This window comes from Ochlerotatus camptorhynchus, unplaced genomic scaffold, assembly GCF_037179485.1.
Source record: "Ochlerotatus camptorhynchus isolate MF236.1 unplaced genomic scaffold, CSIRO-AGI_Acam_v1.1 ptg000130l, whole genome shotgun sequence".
NCBI lineage: Eukaryota > Metazoa > Arthropoda > Insecta > Diptera > Culicidae > Ochlerotatus > Ochlerotatus camptorhynchus.
Window position 1 is genome coordinate 3,597,523 of NW_027040620.1, and position 24,864 is coordinate 3,622,386.

A 24,864-nucleotide genomic window follows, 5' to 3' on the forward strand; every position below is an offset into this window, starting at 1 on the left:
TCGACTTCCCTAGAGTATGATTGTACTTGCCATACAAGAATACTAATGCGAAAATGGTACAGAAAGTTATCAATTAACAATTGTGGAAATGCTTAAAGAACACTAAGTTGAGTGCCGGCGTTAAATCCCATTGCCAGTGGGGACGTAATAAAGTTAAAGAAGAAGATGGCAATGAACGGATTTTAACTGTGTTTAATTGAGACTTGTGACCTGTCGAATATTATCTAAACCGTTAATATCTTCTATGGATAAAATACAAAGTACCAGAAATGGACAACATTCGAGGAGTTATTTAATAGGGAATTATTTATTCAATAACAACACATAACACACACTGGTTTAACCCACCGGGCCACAAATGCTTTAAGGCAAGTTTTTTATCGTTTGTTGTTGTTCTAATGCCATATGTGATGCTTACGTTTATTAAGAGCACGACGCTTTTAACTTTGAATATGTATAATTGTTCGAGACAAACTCATTGCGTTACTTTCGTCGCTCTCCTTGTATATAGCCACTAATAGAAGCTAAATAAACTCTCTACGTTGGTGATTCTCTCGCTCGACATGATTCCTTCAAATCGTCAGTATAGATAGTATTCAGCTGAAGATGCTGTTTTATATAGGGGAAATGACGGCTTCGGCATGACAGACTATTTTCGGCAACCCAAATTGAAACACTATTTTCACTGGATTTTCTTACGAAAACCTTTCACTGAATGCATGCAAACGATTCTTTATGCTTTCAGCTTCAATTTGACTATATTTTTACCACTGAGAAAAATCAATCTAGCAAGGTTTTCTTGAAATGAAACACACGCACTACAAATTGTAGCTGATTTCGAGTTGCCGATAATAGAACAGCAGATTTACATGCAGTTCAAATGGAACGGTTGCCGAAGAAAAACTGGTTGCCGACAATACTCGCTCTGACAATTCTTTCGACTGAACTTGTTAGAGCAGCTGGCAGCAAAAGATTGTAAACAAACCAATACTGCATATGTATGCGTTCCTTAGAGAAAACGGCTATAGAAAAAAAGGTCGCTGCTTAGGTTGCCGAGAATACGCAAATTCCCCTAGCTTCAAATTTCTTTTAATGATACACATGGAATTTACGACGAAACGGAAATTATAGATTCTATTATTTTAAACATTTTACCCCATTATTACGTGTTGCTCCCATCATGAGAGAAGAGTAGTAACGAGTAATATCAAGCTGAACATTGCATTAGGTCCTAAGTAACATTGATCGATTCTCTTCGTCGACTTTCTCTTTCGTTAATAACTTGAGCACATAACCGTTTCTTGTTGTGTTTGTAATATTAGATGCTAGATAAAAGCTGTGTGCTGAAAATACCTGGGAATGTCTTATCATGGCCGTGGGGATGCAAAGAGAAAGTCGGCGAAGAGAATCTGTCAATGTTACTTAGGACCTAATGCAATGTTCAGCTTGAAGTGGTTCGTTTTCGGGGAACTATTCGCGCTGACGGCGACTCTGTAGCTCTTTACTCCTCATAGTTTGTCATACAAGTGTATCCACGTCATTACTTTAACACATGTTAGGTCATTATTCACTTGTCAGCGTATGAGGTTTAAACACATGTGTCAATGGTAATTCTTATAATGAAATCAACAGCAATATTTACATTTTTTTCGGTTAAATATGTTGAAACAAAAACAAGTAACTCTTTATTAAAATGTTAGGCAATTACTTTTCAGTTGGGAAACCATTGTATAAGGCGATTCCTTGAAGAGACCACAAATGACCGTCATGATAACTGATATGCCCTATCCATTCAAATTTTCTATAGCACAAATCTCGGAAACTGTTGCGATGTGACCCAGCAAATGTGGAGTTCCATGTTCATTGTTGTCTGATTTGTAGGTTCTAATTGTTTTGCTTTTAAAATTTCGTGGTGATAGTAAGATCAATCAAAAATAAGGTTGCCACATCGATTCACTTAAATGTTCAACATAAAATTTTGTTTTTTTTTTTAAATTAATCCAATTTATTCAATTGTTTTTTTTTGTCGCGAAATTTTAAATTTTGGCGTACAGTGCGTTGTACGTACCAAGCAATCTGGAAATGGTTATTTCTACATACTTCCAGCTTTAAGTCTCTAAACCTGTTCAACGTATGGCTTTCGTTTAACAGAAGTTGTTTTCTTCAATGTATTTATTTTATGGCCCACCTACCAACCCATAAAAAAATCCGAACAACTACAATGTTGTCCAAGTAGGGATTGGAAATGGATATGCAATGGATTCGAATGAATTACACAACCTTGGAAGAGAAACGTATTCAAGTACGTATAATTTCGCTAATAATTAAATCATAGTTTAACTCTTATCACTAATTACATATAATTAAATACTGTCATATTTTTCTCTCTCCCTCAGCTTTTGCTATCGTTTGGTTTTATATCACCCATCACATTGCTTGTGCTAGTCATTAGCCCCTCACCGTTCTCCTCCTTGTAGTTGAGCGGGATGAATCTCGACTGCTGTGGTTCAGCAAGCGTCATCATCTTCGACTTGTGAGGTTTGAATGTTGGCAAGTCGATTCGAATGATATCCTCCCGGGTTTCGTCGTCGACACTGGAAGAATCCTCAGCTCCGCTTGTTTCCTCTATTCGGTGCATTTGGAATAGAGCATCTTCGCTGATAAAAGCTTTGCGTGTGCTGGGCGGTAGGACATCAATTTTATCTCCACCATTAAAATTTCTTTGTTCTCCAAATGATTCGCTAGCTGCGGCTACTAGAGAATCAGACCGCCTATCAATAGCAATCGGTTTGTCCGTTTTATTGGTTTTGTAAATGGTTGGAATTGGTTCTGTTTGATTGAACTCTACGTATTCTAACTCGGACGTTTCATCGTCATTTGACTTGGTTTTAAAAAACTGTGGAAATTGTTCCGTCAGTAATGGCAATAAGGTCAGTCTTGCATATCTTTCAGCTTTTTCAAAAACGTTCGCAAATCGGTAGGGAAACAGTTGTACGGTAATCATTTTACTCTCCACGGTGGAGATTGGAAGCGGTGGTGGTGCAGATGACTCCTTGCTGGGAGGCGTTTCAATGGAACGCTTGTCACTGCTACGATCATTGCTTTTATTTTTTAACTTCCTTGCTTCGTGTTGACCACGTTTCAAAATTGGTTCACTTATCGCTTCCAGTGTGGTCGTGGTAGGGATAGTTGTAGACGGAGTAATATAAACGGGATATGAGCTATTCGTATCAGTATTACGATAACTTCTCGGCAGATCAATAACAATTGGCTGCCACGGTTGCGTGTCTAAGTTTTTATCGTGGTCAATGTGTGGCCCTTTACCTCGGAAGGTGTGTGAAGGATATGCATGGGGATTGACATCATTTCTTTCGTTGCTGTGTCCTTTGGATGCATCATCATACTCATCACCTTCATCACTATCCTCTGGTGCATCTGTTGATTGATCATCGTCTGTTGATTGGTGAACGTAGTCATCTTCTTCTTCACATTCTCCAGGCATCAATGTCATATGAAGCGGAGAGTTCGAATCTAAGTGCATTTGCTTACACAATGAGAAACTGTAATAGAAAAGGGAGTATTACTATTTAAACACAATGAACAATATTCATATTGACGGGTTTAACCTCTTCCCAAATCCATCGCTCAGAATGATTTTGTTGATACTCCATGACGATAAACCTCGCGTAAGCCATCCTTTGTATGTTGTATAGGTCAACGTAATATTCTTTGGAAAGCCTAAGGCAGGATGAGGCACGAGAATTTGCGAAATCATTTCACCGGCAAATATTTCTGCATCGTCTTTCCTGTAAATGCAAATGATTTAGGTAAGATTCAATGGGTACTCATCAAATAGAATAAACTGATAGCTCCGAAGTTTGTTTTTATTTCAATCTGAAAGGTCCTGTGCAAATCTGCTGCATACAAGGCGTTGAAGTTTCGATTTTCTTTGCTCATTTGGTTGTCATTTGTCATTTAGTAACTAAAGCCAGGAAGAACACCAAGACTTAATTGCATTGCTTGATTTCCCATTAAACCTCTCCTTCCCATAGTAGCACAGGGATCCACAACTTTATTTTTGATTTTTCTTTTCATATAAGTGTATCAAGGAGTAAAAAGAAAGAGAGAAGGATTAGTAACTTCCATTTAAATCCACTTCCTTAATTGCTTATCCTTGACAGATACGCGTATTTCGTCTACAATGTGCAGACTTTTTCATGTATTGTACTAAACTCGACTGAAGAAACCATCGCAACTTACCGAATAAATTAAACCAAGGTACATTTTCAATTAAAAGCTACCTGTATCGAAAGAAGATTAAATTTAAGCTTACCTACCGTAACCAGAGGGGCGCTCACGAATCATAAAATCGCTGATTGTGAGCGAAATGAGTGGATGCAACCCTGAATTTCAGCATTAGTTGTCAAAATAGTTATTAGCAGGGTACTGCTAAGTCAATCGATTTTATTTTGCAAACTAATGAAAAACTGCTTAATTTTTTTACTATCAGTGAACTGTTTTGCTCTTCTTCAGTTAAATTAATGCAAAGCCTCTGAGCTAGTAGGTTATTAGTGCTATTATGCGTGTCAATAGAGGCTGTATCTAGACGGTAAGAAATAAAAGTACCCAAAACTAAGTTATTTTCACACATCTCGGCACTATAGTGCAGGTAGCCAGAAGTATGTAAAGTGGGTCAAATAGTTTTCATTTACTTGTGTGTAACTCTTATGGAATTTAACACTCGTTTGCTGCTACCCAAAAGTAAGTTATTGTACCTAAAAGTACGTAAATATGATTATACTCAACGTTGGGCTACCACGCTTTACCACCCCTGTTGGTTGGTTTTGATCCTCCGTTTTTGACAACATTCAAAGGAGAATAGGAGACAAAGAAGTCAAGGTTAGATAGATACTTTTTTCTTACCGTGTACTAAATGTGCACTTAACGTCATATCCGAGGTCATATGCATTGAAAGGTTAAATATTGAAGACCACTGAAATGTGGCGTGTTTTTGTATCTGGAATTGATGTTTGGCCATTATAACTTTTATGAAATTTTCTCAGATTTTCGTTCCCCATGAAAAATTTGGTTTGTTAGTGCTTAAATAGTCTCTCTGCAAACATGCAGCTCATTTGCTTCACGCAAAACCTGACCCAAAGTAATTTCATGAACAAAATTAGTATCGGGCTCTACCCTGTTTGAAATTAGAAATGCGAAAACTACTAGCGATACACTGTACCAAAACATCATCCTCTGTTCGAATGAAACCTCAGACTATTCAAATCCAAACCTCGAAATCGCTTCTTCGAATGATAGCTGCAACCGGTTGTTTTGTAATAAAATGATGCTCCTGTCGAACATGAACATTGATACGTGAAGAGAACGGACCTCAGTTGAAATACGTAATGTTCTCTGTAGAATGACTGTCATCCCAAATTGAAATACATATGGGTTCAGCCCCATTAAGCAAATCATTCAAAACGATGATGTAAAAAATTCTATCGAACGTCATTTGCTGATCTGAGCTGATAAACGAGGTGGAAACATACACACTAAGATTTTGGTTCCGTGTTCGGTAAATTTTACCGAAATCAGAACAGCTGAATGTTCGGTAAAACTTTGACCTTCATTTTAAAGGCTATTGAATTTGAAAATAATTTTTAAAACATGTTCAACCTTGTTTAAATGATCAAATTTAGTCATTTTAGTGGAGATTTAGTTTCAAAGTAGCTGAAAAGCATTTGAACTGAATTGCATAAATTTTACCGAACAGTTCAGCTGTTCAGATTTCGGTAAAAATTACCGATGTCGGCGATAATTTCTAAGTGTGTAGTCATCGCTATCAGAGGTGGTGCGAACATTGGTAGAGCGTGGAAACCGAAAATTGTCTATTTCGTGGGCGAGGAAGAGATTTTTGTATCCATGATAAATGACTGTTCATGGCTATTCAATGTGGAAATGTAAACAATGGTCCTCCCTTAGCTCAGTCGGTAAAGGCGCAGCTACAAAGCAATACCATACTGGAGGTGGCTGGGTACGATTCCCGTTCCAGTCTAGGAATTTTTCGGGTTGAAAATGTCCCGACTTCCCTTGGCATAGTGTATGATTGTACTTGCCACACAATTATACTAATGCAAAAATAGTATAGGCGACCTTCCATTCATTTTGGCGAAAAACTTGTTTTATGAAATTGTGGAATAATAAGATATTATGATAATATTCTGTATGTGTAAGTAACAAGAAAAGATTGTAAAGTTTATGTTTGACACACAAAACATGTAAATTTAGCTTTAACAGAGTCACAATGAGCGATTTTCTGATCGCCTCTTCGCGAAGAGTGAAGAGCGAAGAGTGGGTGAGATAAATGACAAAATCGCTTATTGCGACGCTAATGTAGCAAAATTGGCAGGTATTATGCGTCAGACACAAACTTCACAATATTTTCTTGTTGCTTACACAAACAAAATATTATCATATAATCTTATTATTCCATAATTTCATAAAGCATTTTCTTAGTCAAAATGAATGGAAGGCACCCTGGGTACAGGCATCGAAAGCTCTCAATTAATAACTGTGGAAGTGCATCTAGAAAACTAAGTTGAGAACAGGCAATAAGCTAATATGCGATAAGCAATTAGCTTGAAATGCAAGGAAGAAGAAGAAGAACAATCGAATTATAAATCTAATCTAAAGCATTTGTAAGTCATCCTATCCTTAAATGGTTGTACTCTGAGCGCTGTTTGTTTTCCAGCCAATTATCAAATAACTACTACCCGAAAAAAAAAATTACAGTGAAATTTTCAGTGGAAACAATGCTCTAACATTAATATTTATTGTCGACAATAAAAATTATTGATATAATGTTGTACTCTTCCGAAAACGGCAAAACTGCTACCTAGCTGTACAATGAATGTACATAATAAAATGTTGTTACAATGATTTGTATTGTATTTTTCATTTATTTTATTGTTAACATGATTCGATCACGAACAATAATGAACAACTCTATTACAATAAAAATTGTTGTTACATTAAATATTGGTGTGTTTTCATTGTGGGTTACTTCACGAACAATAAAAATAAATCTGATTGAAGCATGCAGACTATGAGAGGGTCAGCAACACTGCCAATGTTATCAAGATAGGCGCTGCTCGTATGGCTCTTGCTTTGACAGTTCGTTTGGCTCTATTCGTTGCCAAGTCAATTGAACGCCTACGACCAGATCGGTTTTAGTTGAACTCAACTCTTCCTGCCTCATCTGAATCCCGTTTAATGCAGACCTTTTCCGTGCAGTCAATAATCATACAATAATAATAAAAAATCCACCACTTGAAGATGTCACGAAATAACTCTCAGGTGGAAGCATATTTCATGGGCGATTCTCTCCAGTTGAATGCATTAACTTATCAACGACGCTCAACGACCAAGGAGACGTGACCTAGAGGGATCGAGTGCAGGGGAGTTGACCTCCATTTCTCACAAGTTCCGGATCGAATCTCAATCCATAACCAGTAAAAAAAGGACTCACCCGTAACCACCCGTACCACCCCCCTTCCCTTCCCGGGGCGATGTTTTATTTTTTCGATTTATTTTTAAAGTCGATAGTAGTAGATCTGTAGATCTGTCAAGCCAACACATACACTCTAAAGTACACTGTTATTTTTTTTAATCAATAAATTCGCCAACCAAAAATAACAATAAATAACAATAATATGTAATGTTATTGAAAAAAAAATATATATGTGGAAATCACGAAAATTTCATTGTTAAGATACTTAACAACCCCCCTTTTTTATTGTACATTTTCCATTTACCATGAAATTTGCTGTTTTGTACAACATTAATCAAGGTAAATTTATTGTAGACGTAACAATAGAAATCATCGTTAAAACAATAATTTTCGTCTTATTGTTACATTGTTTTTTATTGTATTTTTGTTGTTATTTTTTTTCGGGTAGTCTTTCCACCGTTTTTTTTTATTAAAAAAGACCATGGATATCGTATTTGGTTGCTACTCCGTTTCTGATTAGAACAAGTGGAATTGCACAGATAACCATAGATGGGGTTTTTTTTTAATTCTTTATTAAAGAGATTTTTAGCCTTAGGCTAGTTCATCTCTACCCATAGATGGGGGATTAGCTTACCTATTTTCAATGTGCAAATTCACTTAAAAGCTATTATATATATCAGCATATATATATATATCAGCATATATATACATATAAATCGGTGCCAGGCACGTCCACACGGTCGGGGAAGGATAATTAGTATGACAACGATTGCCATGGGACCGAAAGTAGTAGTGTGGGTCAGGTTATATTTTATCTGGATTCACTGTGGTAAGTGATGCGGTCGGTAAGGTAGATTTGTTTATTTAAATCTAATAGGGATAGCAAATTAGGTATAGTGACAAATACGAGGAAAGGGACGGGCCTGGGATTGAATTCCCGAAATTTGGCTCAGTAAGCATAAATGGTAAACACTAGGCTACCGAGCCTCATCAATTTCGCGTGATAGCTATATATGTTCAAATATTGATTGTTATTATTTAAGTAAGGTTCTGCCCTCCGGCTAGGCTTTATACCTGTCGGAGGAACAAAAGCTAATTTAAAACGTCAGTGAGATTAATCAACAAAGAAGAATATTGAATCCGTTGCTCGATTGTTCTGTGGTTCGATCTCCGTCAGTCGCCAAATATAATACACAACGCAGGGCCCTGACCACGATCGCGCTTGGAGGAGGTTTTTCAACGTTGGTCACTAATAGAATTTGTACTTCGCTATCATCGCTATTGCTCAAGGAGGACTCTCTCCAATCAAATGTAAGTCTTTGCGTTTCGCATTAAATGCAGCCGTTCATCGCCATTCCGGCAAAATTATCCGTCAACGTCCCAGCCGGACCACAATGTTATGTTCGGATTGCCAAATGTCCCCGTTGAAGTACCAACTGACATCGTTTAATTCCAGTTCCCAGGTAGATGGATAGCATTGTTCTTCCAGAGATGCCACCATCCCTGTTGGATGCCCAGCACCGCAGTTGGACCTAGGTGTTCCTTTTGAAGCACAGCGTTTCTATCGGATAGTACCCAAGTAGCACACTTCCACCACAATAAGTTGCTGCAACTTGATTGTGGCTGAAATCATTTACATACAAGTAACCACACCCGTTCAGTGACAAATATGCTGCTAGGGTAGTTTCCTCATCGGGATGCACAACGTCCTCGTCGGATTGCTCAGTATCCCAGGTGGATTACACAGCATCCTTTACGATCCTTTTGGATCCCTGTCGAAATAAGCTGCATCCCTGCCCTGATATTTCGGCAAAATTTATAGAAAAACATTCGTTTTGATGGCCGCAATGTTCAATCTCATGATCGGCATCGGGCTCTAGCCTGTTTGAAATTAGAAATGCGGCATCAACAAATGGCCCTCGGTGTGGTGAGAATTGTCGGGGGAATAAAAGCTGAAGGAAAGCGAAACAGTAGTATCAGTTTATTCTACGAATGAAGAATAATTGAATTCTATAATTTTGAAAAATATATATCGGTTATTTTGCATCATCTGAAAGAGCTTCGTTTTCTGAGCACAATGATATATTTTGTCGATCCCATAGACTTTCATCTCGATTTTTAAATCAAGATTTAATGAAAAATAATTGCTTCACTGTTTGACAGTAAGCTAACAAATGGACAGCTCGCTCCAATACAAAGTCCCGTCGAAGGGCGCTATGATAGTAATTTTTGCTATGTAATCGTACTTATTTAAAATAGTTGCAGTGCACCAAAATTGATGAAATTTTGGATTTCGGTTCCATTTATTTTTACGATGTATGTGTTATGAATTGCTTGATTTTGTTCAGCAAAGATTGGCGCAATACGCAATGAAAACTATGTGGCTTATCGGACTTTCTTGATTGAGATTCTAAGTGCGCGAAATGTTCTCCAACAGCTGTGGTATCGGACGAAAATTTAAAAAAATGAACCGGGCCGATTTCTGTAGCTCTCTTGCCTATGAATTATTCTATGGGGTCAACCAGTGGCGTCGCGTCCACATGTGCAACCTGTTCACGACACAGGTGTAAATAATTTAAAAAAAAAATGCGTTTCGATTTTTATAGATTCTCCAGACCACAAGTGACCATGAATACACCATTTTATAGTACGGCTCAATTGAATCTTCGACCTTGGTTTGCTTCAAAAAGGATTAAATTCAGTTCGGATGGTCTGCCTAATCCCTAATGCATTGATTTCAAGCAAGTCGATATCACTACCATGACAAAACTCGTTAAAATGTGCACCGAGCTTTTTTGGGTGGCGGGTGGCAAGTTTGTGAATGGTCAAATGCTTGATGTAAGCCAAGCAGACCTTCTATCACCTCTTGAAACATACCACAAATTTTACACAATACATGGCGGTTTGCACCACTAGTTGTAATTGAAACTTTCAGCAGTCACGCGTCACACGGGAGCAACACGGAAACAGCAGTCTGGTACGCTTTGGACGTGTATCATACTTGCAGACCGGTATGAATGTGTGAGTTTAAATTAGAAGAACATTTGCGATGTATGAGTGCCTAAAGCGTGCATTTTTCGTTGTGCACTTGGATATCTGATTGTAGGCAAAGAGCGTAATGGAGAAAGAGAGCGCAAAAACTCGCTCTCACTCTCTTGTCAGTTGTAAATCTCTCAATCAAATTTCTTCGAAGGTTACGTTAAAAAAGAGTTGATTAATTCAAGTTTGCTACCCAGGGGACTTCATGAATTTTCTCTAGATTTTGACACTGTTTTGTATTAAAAAATGTTTTCGGAAGTGCTTGACGGATATTCTTCATTACGCTTCAGTCAAAAGATAACTCTTCGACTTCTTTGTGATAAAACCCTAGGACGGGACTTGACCCTAGGACGGGACTTGACCCTAGGACGGGACTTGACCCTAGGACGGGACTTGACCCTAGGACGGGACTTGACCCTAGGACGGGACTTAAACCTAGGACGGGACTTGACCCTAGGACGGGACTTGACAATCGGGTAGCGATTTCGAGCCAATTTGCTGTCATATCCGAGCCAGTTGCTGATTGGTCGATTTGACAGTAGCAATCGTGGAATAAAAAGGACTGAGGATCACATCAATCTGACTGGCAGCTATGCCGGAATCAATGTTGACGTCAATGACGTCGTTAATCTATCTATCTATATATATAAAAATGAATTTCTGTCTGTCTGTCTGTCTGACCCTTATAGACTCGGAAACTACTGAACCGATTGGCGTGAAAATTTGTATACAGGGGTTTTTGGGGCCGTGGAAGGTTCTTATGATGGTTCGAGACCCCTCCCCTTTCTGTAAGGGGGGGCTCCCATACAAATGAAACAGAAATTTCTGCATAACTCGAGAACTAATCAAGCAAATGGAACCAAATTAGGCATGTGGGGGCGAGTGTGGGGGTATAAGGAGATAATCATAGGGGGTAGCCCCTTAGATAATAAGGGGGGGGGGGCTACGTACAATATAGCATGCTTTTTTTTTTAAATCGGCGCATAAACTCAAGCTAATATTGAATCCCGAGCAAGGCCGGGCACACTCAGCTAGTTGTTTATATTTGCGAAAGTAAAGTTGGAAAATAGGGTCCACGGAGTGCTTTAAGCGATGGATATTCTTGTTTGTTTATGGTTGTTTTTATTGTGTTAAGCAAAAATTATGTACAAGGTGTAAACTGCGGTAGAAACTCCGAACCAAATTCAAATTAAAATAGAAAAAAACATTCTACAATCCTGGCATGATTGGTCAACTCCGTCAAACACCATGCACAAATTTTCGACGGGCATTCATCAAAAACATTAAGAAGAGTGAGAAGCTGGATTGTCAAGTCCCGTCCCGGATAAATGAGGCACGCGACGCCTCTGATAAAAACTGTAGTTGATGTATTCAACTCATGGAAATGTTTACAAAAACAAAAAAACCGAAACACAGAAAAAGAAGTGGAAGCAAGAAACAAATTTCAAATCATATTATATTATACATTGAAGATCTAAAGGAATATAGTTGAACATTTATAAAAAGGAACAAAACAAACCCAGCGATGTTGGCATCAAATAACAGAATATTTTAAGAAAACCGAAAACAGTGAAAATAAGGATATTATTGACGATAAAGATTACTTCAATTAAAAAAATCCTGATACTGACCCTTATTACGCGTGTCACTTTACGGTGAAAACGAAGTGAAGTGACCAGTTGTCACACACGGTGAAGTGATTCATCGGTAATAAGGGCCACTGTCTGTGGATTTCGTTCAATCACTGGACCGTAAATATCCTACCCTCTTTTTATAACTTATAGGGACAGAATATAATGTTGGTATTCAATGATTCCATAATTCCGAAAAATATTGTTTACAGCGAAGTGAGTGGAAGCAACCTTGTCTATTGTGAAATGGTTCCCCATACCTTCGGAAAAGACGTAGTCGTACGTCAATAATGTCATTATCCTTACCCTCATCAACGACGGTGAAGGTGTAACTCTTTACTCCTATGGTAAAATCCCATAAGCATACGTCAGTCTATGCGTGGAACATAGCAGACTTCGTACTATTGTTTCACTCAACCGAAAATTAACACGAGAAACTGTCAATTTTTGTCACAAGAGCCGATTTTCTACGGTGCCGTTAACGCCGACAATAAGCATTTCAAGCTCAACATTGCATTAGGTTCTAAGAAACATTGACAGATTATCTTCGTTGACTTTCTCTTTGTATCCCTACGACCATGTAAAAACATTCCCAGTTATTTTCAGCACACAGATCGATAAAAGAAGCTTTGATTCCAAAAGAAGCAATCAATGGCGGCAGACCAGCGGAACATAGTGAGACCGAGTCTATTATTATTATTTATAAATTAAACATCAAAATTAAACTAAATACGCGCTAGGTTTGAAAAGAATATTTTCGAACCTGGAAGTGTGTATGTAATACTAATATCCAATTGATAGAGGTAATTCATACATGCGGGGCTTATTGTAAGTGAAAGTAACCTCGGAATGGGCGTAACCTCGGAATGGGCGTGACTCTACAGACATTTGCATTTTTCTGCTAAGTTTTCAAACAGTGGAAATAAAAATGTTTGTAGTGGTTTTACCACTAATCTCACTGAAAACTGGTGTTCAAATAATCGAAAGCAAATTTCATCACCATTAGTTTGACGTTAAATTAATTAATATAACTTCATCAAAATCGGAGATATTTGTGTTTTAGTAAACACATTTTTTAAAGTTATTTTAGCTATATCTTGAAAATTATCCTACTGAGATTTTTTGGACTACATTTTTGGATTCAGCGCATGATTTTACATGTGAAATGACCATCAGCGTACAAAGTTCAAATATGCTGTAAACTAGTGTTATTAACGAAAGAGAAAGTCGACGAAGAGAATCGATCAATGTTACTTAGGACCTATTGCAATGTTCAGCTTGATTTGGCGTTATTCAAATAATCAGGTGGAAATAGTGAAACACCTTCGGAGTAGTCACTCAGATCAACGATACATTACTCAGTAATTGTGAACACCTCCGTCAGACCACCGTCACTTTCCAGCTCGATTTCTAGTCTACCGAGCGTCCTTAGAGGTAGCTCATTGGGTGAGCTCAGGATTTGCAGTTTATACTGATGCGCACAGAACGGTTCTTCTTCACGTGTTTTCAAATACAGCTGACCTTGACCAACTGATCGATCCGCATAGTATCCCATGTTACCGCAGACGGACGTTTCCGTTCCGTTGTCCACTTGGTTGCATGTGAAACAGTCTCCTTTCAGGAAATTTTCATAATTATCACAGGGAAATGCAGGAAAGAGGCACTTTGGTGCCACGGAGTCGATGAAAAATTTATAAGCTCTTCGATGGTTGCATAGCGAGCGTCCTTCCACTGAAGCTGGTGGAGCTGAAATAAGAGACAGAAAGTGCTTTAGCAATACTCTTTGAGATTCATCGGCAATCCATTACCCCAGATAATGTCGGTTACAGCGCCTACGAATAGATTCGAACAGCCATGCTGAACGCGTCCTCCGTTTGGATAGAAATCAACCGTACCCATCGGTTGCCATGAACCTAAACCACCGAGAATTAAATTTTCTCCATTGGAATGGATCACATCCACAAAACCAGCATCGGTATCATCTAGCCGAGCATGTGGGTGTTGTGACTCAAATAATGGCCCTGCAGGGTCAAGACCGGTGATTCGCTGTAAACCTTTTAGTTCCATTCCGGCAAATCCGGCTACGTGTGAACCTAAACTGAAACCGATCAAATGAACTCGAGACATGTTAAGTTTATTGTGTTTTTCAAGTCCCTTTAATAGATATGCTAGTTGCCTTCCGACAAGACGTGTGTTGGCCGCCGCTCGTACGTAGTTTGGCAGTGTGGCACCATTTTCCCAGTCCATGCAAAGAACAATGCAATCTTCCTGCAATAATCGATGCGTACATCAAGTGTGTAATTAGATATAACAAGAGAATATGCTGTGAACTGTGTTACGTCTAATGTTACGTATAGAATTCGATCATACCACTGCCATGAGTGCTGTCCTCATCTCGTACACCCATACGTGCGTACAGCTCGACCCGAAGCCATGAATGATGGCCCGCGCTGTAACGTTCTCTAAGTTACCGAATTTCTCATAAATTTTCTGAGGCGCATAACGATGCTTGACCGGGGTGGTTCCATTGCTTGCCTTCGAAGATGCCGATGATGATTTTGGCAGTGGTTGCGGCGGCGGCGGTGGCGTCGACGTACCGTTAGTGGTTTTCGCTATCTCATCATAGAAAAACTCCAGAATGGGTTTCTCACTCCTGAAAATGAAAGATATACAAAGTGTGATTACCACGGACAAGATGAGATGAGATTTATTATTTAATAATAATAAAAATAACTCTTTATTAATTTATCCCATAGGTACTCCTGAAAATTAAAGAATTTATATATTATATTTTTTTATAAAAAAATATTTAGGTACCGTAAAACGGGGTCAAATTGATCAGTGGGATGTATTTGATCACTGAAGTTCCTCATTGTTTTTGTTCAGATATAATACTGCACTTGAAGAAAAATAATGAGAAACATCAGTGATCAAATACACCCCGCAGATAAAATTGACCCCGTTTTACGGTACTTTCTTCTACTTAACTGTCTAAAATCGCATATCAAAAATAGTATCTACTCTTATATTGTGTGATAAATTTACAGACTTTGATCGTGACAAATGTGAAATAAGTTGAAACACAGTTTGTTCCATTAAGCAAAGTAATCGCATATCAGTCTCATTCTGATATTTCATCGTTCAGAAGTCAAGTTACAGTTCTGTTTTTTTTTTGTAATTACCGTATTTTTTCTGATATAATAAAACATGCACACTTAATTGAAACTGATTATAACTCGAAAAATATATTGATAAATTTGCTACGATTTTTCATTACATATAAAATCGCACTTCGTAACTTCGACTGCAATTTTATCAATGCCTACTTTTTTCAAATGAGACTGATATGTGATTCTGGGTAGTTAATGAGATTTAAAAACTCGTAGTAGACAACTTTCACTTAAAATTTGAGTTATGCTAACACAACTATGTTTTGAGCGGCATTCTATTTTGTGGAAACATCTCTTGTACGCAGCCACCAAAGGGAAACTAGAGTAGGTAGCTGGCATACCTCCATCACAATTAGCGAGCTTGTGGCAAGGATAACCATTAGACTGGCCCACAAAAATAAAAATTCTTATTTTCCACGGGCCAACTTCTAGGTGAGAAAACCATTCTCTGAAAGTTTTAGCTCATTTGGTTGTAGGATGAGCTGGCGCTTTTAGTTTGAATTTTGTATGTGGATTTTGGATAAAATACATGAAGAAACGACACTCCTACACTCTATCGATCATAAAAAAGTTTCCTTATTCTCGATTTGATTCAGATTTTCAAAACATGTAGTTCAAACAATAAGCAACAACTTTGCTGAAGACTGCATTATGAATCCAGTTAGTTTTATTGAGATATTCGCTTTTGAATATAGGGGAAATGTATGTAATGTCGGCCTAAGTGTCCCTAATTTGGGCCCATACATAAATTCAGCAATCGACTAAATTTTCAATAGCAACCAAAAATATTCATTAGTACCGTCCCAATGACGCGTTCATCTAGATACAATTGATAAATAGCATATTTTTAACGATGGGCCCAATTTTAGGTCCATAGGCCAACATTAGAGCCATTTCCCCTATATGAGCATTTTTTATATGAAAATATAAACCAAATCTCCTATATGAACATTAAACCAAAAGCGCCATTCCGAGTAACGTCAAAAAGCTGCCTGTATTTTGCTGCAATATACGAACAAAATGCACATATAAATTCAAGAATGAATATCTCCATAATACTAACTTAAATCATGATGCTGAAATTCTGAGCTTAAAAGAGTTTGCTGAACCAGTTTTATGCACGAAAGAGTGAAGGGATCTTAGTTCTCCATACATTTCGAAAAGCCCCCATATTAACTTTAAGCCAAAAGCGCCAGCTCGTGTTACATCCGAATAAGTTGAAATTTTTAGAGAGTGATTTTCTCACCTAATAGCACAAATCTGGTGGTTGGCCCGTTGAAAAAAAAAAACGATAAAATAATCTCCCATATAAATGTGGGCCAGTCTAATAACCATTGTACCAAGTCGGCTCGTACGGTCATCCCCAGGAAAGAAACATAAGGGCCATACATATACCACGTGGACAACATTGGGAGGGGGATTTTGTACAAAAATGTCAGCACTTGTCCACGGGGAAAGGGAGGCAGGATTGATCAATGTCCACGTGGACACGTTAAATATATTGAATATGCAAAAATAAATAAATGGGCATGTTCCGTGGAAGACTCCAAAGTCAATCATAAGGGTATTAGGGACGATTCTGACAACTTTGGGACGTGTAAAGTAAAGAAAAAGTTTAGTACACTTCAATTGCAAAACTGCCTATGCATTATCATGAATTTTCACTAGTGGTTTAGAGTGGGTTTCTTAAAATTACTACAAGGATATGATTAGTAGATTATAGATTTGATAAGTTCCAGAAGACTTAAAAGCGCATAGAGTGCGAATCGGGATGTATTTAAGGGTTAAGAAGGTTCAGACGAAATGTCCGATGAGTTTTAAGCATACGAAGCTTTCAGGACGGTCCAGATAAACTTTCCAACTAACGATTTTAGCTGTAGATAAGCTTATACAGGCAAAATTTGCCTTATGCAGCTAATTTCTGCCTGTATAAGCTATAGTTCAAAAAAGTAGTGTGAACAGAAACAATATGATGCACATAAATGGAGCGTCACATATCATATAAATTTACATTATGAATCGTATAAAGTTCTGAGAAATTTCATGAAATGTTGCAAATATTGTATACAAAAGCTCATATTTGAAAACAACGTTGCTTACAAGTTGCTCGATTGCATGAAATGAAATACAAGTTACGTAAATCAATGTTTACATCATAATTAAAATTCAGATTTTTTCTGTATAGTCTGCAGCTAAAATTGAAGGTAAATATCCGCATTAGAAATGAATCATGTCTTTTAGAAACCCTCCATTTTTATACAAATCCCACTTTTCTAATATTAAGCAGATCCATGCCAAACGAATCGGAAAAAAAACTCGACCGTCTCCGATTTGCACGAAATTTACATAATTGTTTATTATTGGCAATCATTCAGATTTTTTCAAAAATTCGGCCATTTTGAATCTTGCATTTTTGTTTGAATCGTTTTCTTTTATGTTTATGTTTTATTTGTTAAGGATGTTTACAATGATTGCAATACATTAATCGTAACTCTTCATTGGTATGAATAAATTTGGCCAGCCTTTAAGATACACTACACAGATTGTCAAGCAAGAAACGAAACTGGCGGCGCCGGTGGTGTAGTGGTAAGCGTGATTACCTCAATCCCAGTCGGCGCCGCCAGAATGTTCTGAGGCATAACATCTCTAATCACGCCTTCCTTCGGTTCATGAGTTGATGGGTCGATAGGTAGGGTCTAAGTGTGGGAGCTGCCTCCCTGGCGTCGGTAGCATTGGTGCTCAGCACGGAAAACAAGATCGACGAAAAACAAATCGAGGAAAAAAAAAGAAACGAAAATGAAAATGAAAAAGAAGCACGCTTAGAAGGAAAGGCTGGCTGTGGATCTTTCGTCGTTGCTTTGCTCATCGCTTTCAATGTAAGTACCGTCGATTTTCAAGTTAAACGAAACTTCATTATGTAATCATATAATACCTATAATCTTCAAGTGTTTCACGTGAGAAATTATTTTAATATATAGGGGAAATGGATGTAATGTCGGCCTAAATTCCCCTAATTTGGACCCATACATAAATTTAGCAATCAACTAAATTTTCAATAGCGACCAAAAATATCCATGAGATAAAATTGATAAATAGCAGATTTTTAACGATGATCCCAATCTTAGATCCATAGGCCAACATTACCGAACATACCGAAGCTTGAAAGAAAGACCAATGGAGCGACCGGGAAAAGAAAAACAAGCGATTTAATATTTGTTTGTGCACGCCGACTGCGGTTTTAGAATGCTGCGAAGTTGTTCGACTTTAACAGAGAAAGAAAACCAGTAGTCTCTTCGTCGCGACGATTTGGTCGATTGAAGCTGATATTGTGACGCCCATGCGAAGGAAGGCGGAACATCCTGACGGCGCCGACTGGGATTGAACCCAGGCCTTCTGGGGTGAGAGGTAATCACGCTTACCACTACACCACCGGCGCCGTTAAACGTTCGAGACGTTTGATTCACCACGGTTTGGTTAGAATCGTAGCTGGTGAGTTTTGTTAGCTTCGTAGCTACGATATCACGGCTTGTAATATCATCCGCAGTTGCCTGCTTGTTGATTTTTGTCTACGAAAATCAAGTGTGATCTTGGGCATTGGTGAGATTTATTTTTTTTATTTTTTTCCAACACTGTACGCTTCTATGTTAAGGATCAACTCATTTAATATTCGGTTGATTGCAATCGATTCGCATAAGTCATTATCTAAGAACCACCTCATCGTTATCTGATTGCTGCATGGAAGGTGTATAATTATTCACCAATCACCAAACAAACTATGAGCATTAGCATTATTTGTATAATCATCCAAAAACTATACCAGTGTGATAATTTAATATACAAATCATGCTCATGCTCATACTTTGCCATACAAGTGTATCCGCGGCATAACTGTAACAATTATAAGCAACAATTTCACAAAAGACACTGTGCTGGTAAAGTTGCAATTTCTGGGACAAAAATTGTATTGTACTTTTCATTTCTGGACCACTTAAATTTGGTGGCTTAAATTTCAAGAGATCAAATGATTTTAAGATCAAAAATATCGCGTAAAAACAGAATTGATTGTAATTTGTAAAACTGATTAAAACTTAATCTCCTTACATTGTTTCTCTAGCTCTTGGAAAGGGCGCCATATTGACAGTATTTGTGAGATCAAAACTGACAGTATTATGAAATGATGTAAGTACTAGTTAGATCATAACGAACAGGCAGCATACAGCAGTCGATTAACTGACAGAACCCCACTGGTGCAAAATGCGTAGCAATTCTGTGACGCAGTACGCCTGTCTCGTTGCCGAGAAGCGTGCTTGCTCATAGTATCGCCACGCATTTTACGCCTCTGGGATTCGGTTAGTCAATGGAGCTTATTCCTTCACACTGTCATCACTATTCACAGTTAAAACTCATTTGAATTTTTTTTTAATTCATTCCAGAATTAAATCAACCGTTTACTGTTTTGAACACCTATGTTACGTATTTTTCTACTCTATTAGCTAAGTAGTATCAAATTAAATCTATTGACATATCATAATTAATGCTTCGTTAGTGATTTCGATTACATACATACGGAAGTAGCTAACGTCATAATTAACACATTGGTGATGCAATATTTTTCATTGGAGTTTCCTTTCTTATTTAGCACCTAGCGTGTTAATCAGCCTGTGTACCTATTCCCTAAATATGGATTGCGAGCAAAGAAACGAGCCATGCTATGATGAGAGTAAAAGTTGCGTTAGTGTAAATAAATTATATCGTATGATATTTAGCACTTGCACTTTCCTTCTTCTTTCATTTATTTAACGTCGGTCTCTGTTCCGCAATCTAGTGCCAATCACCGACGGACATCGATTGCCATCCATTGACGGCAATCGAATGTGCAGGAAGGCAGCTTCCACACCTGCGTAGGATATCGCACCCATTCAGCACACATGGGCCGGGACCAACAGCTTTACTTCCCTTCCGAAGGAAGACGTGACCAGAGATGTTTATGCCTCAGAAAAATCCCACCGACCTCGGCTGAGATTGAACCCAGACCCATTGGGGTGAGAAAGCAGTCACGCTTACCACTACACCACCGGCGCCGGCTACACTTGCGCTTTCCGGTATACTACTATGAGAGTTCATACTGAGTTCTGGGACACCGTATCTTAGGAAATCGTATCCGGTCATGGATATTTGCATATTGGATAATGTGCTTGCTCCCAATTTCCAAATTAAAATTGTTGAGAGGCTTTTTGATTTAACAACTCAAACAATATTGTTACTATCCATATTGAGGATGGACAATAATTTGTAATTGAAACGTATATTGCTATGAAAAAGAAAATTAATAAAAAATTAAATTGAAATCTATCAATGGATCACTGTATGCTGTCAGTTTTCATCTCACCACTATTGACAACATGGCACCTCCTTCCTATGGGCATAAAGTTAACCGGAAAAAAGTATGGAGATTTGAATATTTTTCCAAAAATATCGATTTTGAAAGCCAAAACAGAAAAAATTGGATTACAATTTTTTTTTCATGAAGAGTAATATTTCGTTAAAATAAACATTTTCCGGCTTTCTTCATACAAACGAAATCACCGTACCTTTTTTCATAGCGGCATGTGAAGCAAAACCCAACCATGGTTTTAATCCATTGTGAATAAACGAGGAAATCAATGTGCAACGCTACTGGCTTTGTCATAGCCGAATGAATCATTTGTAAGATAGTCAGATGTCTAAGTCAAAGTGTAAGAAAAAGCCGCAAACACCACAAACCAGACGCAGAAAAACGCATTTTATTGCCCCATTATGAGATCTAGGAAGCAGACAGGTGGTGTTTCTGCTTTCAATAAAAGTGGTACTTAATTTCGTGGTGCTGATTTTTGTCTCTGAAACCATGAGCAATAGAGTTCAATGACATTACCTACGTAGTTTGTTTATATTGAAAACAAAATCAGTAGGACACAAAATTTTTCAAATTATTCAAGGCTTCTAATGAAATTTATTCGAAAGTGGCAGTTCCTTCAAATTAAATTAGGGACCATGCTCCTATTACGTGAATTTTTCCTAGGGACTTTTCTTTTCCAGCTCCAGCAATTAACAATTACAATTAAAAAAATAATTTTCTTACGTTTACTTACAAGGGAGGCAGGGAATCTCAGAAATACCTTACGAAATCATGAAGAATGCAGAACATGTTAATGTTCGTTTTCCGATCTTAATACCCCCTTATTAAGATCGGAAAACGAACATTAACATGTTCTGCATTCTTCATGATTTCGTAAGGTATTTCTGAGATTCCCTGCCTCCCTTGTAAGTGAACGTAAGAAAATTATTTTTTTTAAACGTAATAAGTTCATGGTTCCTTATTTCAACTGGTTTTGCTATTATAGATAGTTATGGTATTCAAAAAAATCTGTCCTGAAACACACCACTACACTGGTGGGTCAATAAACGCATAAAACTAGCTTCAAATGAATGTGGTTCAAGTAAAATGTTGATTTTGGCACACATAAAGTTGTTGGAATTAATGTCGTAAAAACGACGAAATAAACGGAGATCAAGCAGTCAAGACTTAAGCTTTAAAAAAAATCATGATCTTTAATGTTATTCAGTGGTCCCAGGGGGGTCAGTTGTAAGTGTCAACTAATTGATCATAAAGCACACCGTGTTGCGGAAGACGAGTTCAATTCCCCGGCCAGATAGGGATCCCTTCGCGTCTGTTATTTTTTTGACTATTTAAGGCATAAAGCCATACAATATGAGAATGCAAAAAATACTGTGAGTTAACAACTGTGGATGTGGTTATAAGTACACCAGATGACAGCAGCCATAGGTTAAAGTTGGAACATCTTGGATTTAAGCCATGAAGAAATTTATTTAAAAAAATGCTTTCATGCACTCAGTTGTCTACCATGCAATTAATTTCAAAGGATATCAACGTCCATGATTCATTAGCCTCGCGGGAAAATAAGCGCGCGAACTTGCACTTCACGCCAGGCTGCACATAAGGCCACGATCATAATTGGCTTCGAGCTGTATGCATGAATGCGTTATATTTTCTCTATACTTCAATATGCATGCGTATCTCAACTTCAAGTATAGCGTGTCATTGTCCTTTCTCATTTCAATGGCAACATTGTGTGTGTATGCGAAAGATATTTTTTGATTGCTTCATCGTTTGGCTCGTGTCAATTCCGTTTTTCACAATTTCCGACTCAACTGATCGTCATCAGCATAATTTGTTTGCTCGTGTTAGCTAATTTGTTGCACGATTTGAACCAAGGCGCCACTTTTCAAACACATGATTCATACGACGTTCAATCAAACAGGTTGAGCAAGAGACTAACCATGAAGTGCTACCTATAACCGGTGCTCTCACTTGAGCCATTGACCTTCGCCTCTCATCGAGGAAAACGACTTCCACTAACAGGTAGCTTTATTAGATCTATTGAATGCACTTCTAGCATAGCTTAGTAGTCAGTAGTGAGAAGAACACACACAAAGAATTTGTTTCGGAGATCACTTACCTGTGCTTGGCTGAATACACGAAAAATTTCGTGTCGATTTCCTCCGGTGGCGATGGAAGCATTTCCAGATACGCAGTTTCCTCGAAACATCCAAGTTCTCCATAGCAGACAACTTTGTCAGCTCGTTTTTTCCTGTTGGAGAGAACCAATAAACTTTTGATTAATAATTATCAATTCAGAAATGTTGGAGTGTATTTTTCAAGTGGAGTAAATGAATAGGACATCAGTATTAAACCATCGTGATTTCATTCCAGTTTTAAAGAGTCAAAAAACTCATCACAGTTTCTGACATCCTGAATGTTAGTTGATCAAATTCTTAAGATTTATCCGTATAATTTTATCAATACCGTAAGTGGAGGCGACATTGGGCCAGAATATTAAAAAAAAAATCGTTCCATACATCTTTTTTAGCAAGTAAAACAATTTAAGCATGTTATTCATCAATAATAAATTTACGACTATCATGGAAATGGTTGATTCAAATTGATATATCATTTTACTAAAATTGAATAAAATAAATAGACCAATGTAACATTGGGCCAAAACTTAAATTTGGTTAAAATATCTTAAAATATGTAGATATATCGTATTAATATATTAAGAGAACACTTGGATATGATCACAATATACTTCGTATATATGGCTAAAGATCACGTGTAACTCTCGTCAATCCACATAAAAGTGTGTTCAAACTTTTGTTTGCATATGGACATTTCTGAAAATATGTTTTTGCTACTATTTATGAATTTAACTTTACAGTGCTAGTTAAATAAAATAACTGGTTAATGATATCTACACTTTTCTCCAGGAATCCACGAAACATGTTGAAGATGCTAATTTCAAATAACAGACTAAAGTGGTAATTTTTATACGATAGATGAGGAGATGAAAGTATAGAATTGATAGTTCCGTTTAGAGTACGGCAGTGTGAATATTGCATATATAGAGTAGAAGCGAGCTAGACAACTTTTAGGAAGGTACAAATATAAATGCTTGATATTTTACGTATATTTCGTCGTACTCGTTATTCTTTGTAGCATTTAAGTATTTATCCCAGGATTTTGATACCAAAATGCATAATGTCAAATTGGGGCCTGTTTGAAAGCCAAGTAGACTTTAAAGGGGTAAGGGAGTCCAATCAAAGTTTACACTCGGTAAAAATATTAAAAAAATATATATATACGACGGGGAAAGTAGTGTCTGCAGTGTCTGAAAATTGGTCTACGTGGTTTATGGACAGCCCTTGCGTCTTCATCGTTTCCATGCACGTGTGGTGTTTATGCTGCGGAACAATGTTTTTTTTTTGTTTATTTTTTTTTTTATCTCCGTGACGAAATTGCTGATCTTTCAATTAAAAATATGAAAATAAGAAGTTGTTGAAGACACTTGCAGTGTAAATCAATAAAAAGCATTTGCTACGTTTTTTTTAATACGAAATCAAACATTTAAAAATTCTTAGGGTCAACTGTAAAAAAGCATTTTTGAAAATAAAATAGATTTTTCGGACCACCCTAACACAGAAATGGTCACCCTAAGGGCGGAGTAAAAAAAAATCGAGTGTAATATTTTTTGATAAGGAAGAACTATTCCAATTTTAATGAAATTCTGAGATTCATTATAATTTTTTCTATGGAATTGCTGTTTGTGTATACTTAGCACAACGTTGGCTTGTAGTTTCACATTATTGGTCGATCAACTCGGTGCTTACGCCGTGATTCATTGAAATTACCTAATCATATATGCGACAGCTAATCGTTTTCTCATGTGTGACTGTAATAAATTATGATTTACATTTCCACCATAAACAATGTCCAAATAGGGCTACATAACCGATTTTTACGACACCCTTGGGTTTTACCTGTTTCTGGTTAGCGTGCTTCTCCACTCGGCAATTGATTTCTGAGCCGCCTCGTAATGCCTACGCTCCTCTAGCAAATCGTTGATGAATTCGTTATCTTGAATAGCTGAAAAATAGAGACGAAAAAGGAAAAAAAAAA

At 37.4% G+C, this 24,864-nt stretch overlaps 1 protein-coding gene across 1 annotated transcript in view; it reads right to left on the minus strand.

The window, feature by feature from the left end:
* Window positions 1-2,319: 2,319 nt before the first annotated feature.
* LOC135700239 (uncharacterized) overlaps window positions 2,320-24,864 on the minus strand; it is an 84,237-nt gene continuing 61,692 nt past the window's right edge. The window contains exons 2-8 of the mRNA XM_065220683.1: window positions 24,726-24,831; window positions 22,868-22,999; window positions 14,551-14,833; window positions 13,989-14,448; window positions 13,539-13,926; window positions 3,627-3,806; window positions 2,320-3,560 (exon numbers count right to left, since the gene is read on the minus strand). Coding sequence (XP_065076755.1) covers window positions 2,393-3,560; window positions 3,627-3,806; window positions 13,539-13,926; window positions 13,989-14,448; window positions 14,551-14,833; window positions 22,868-22,999; window positions 24,726-24,831 — 2,717 coding nt within the window. The 3' untranslated portion in view covers window positions 2,320-2,392. The remainder of the gene's footprint in view (window positions 3,561-3,626; window positions 3,807-13,538; window positions 13,927-13,988; window positions 14,449-14,550; window positions 14,834-22,867; window positions 23,000-24,725; window positions 24,832-24,864) is intronic.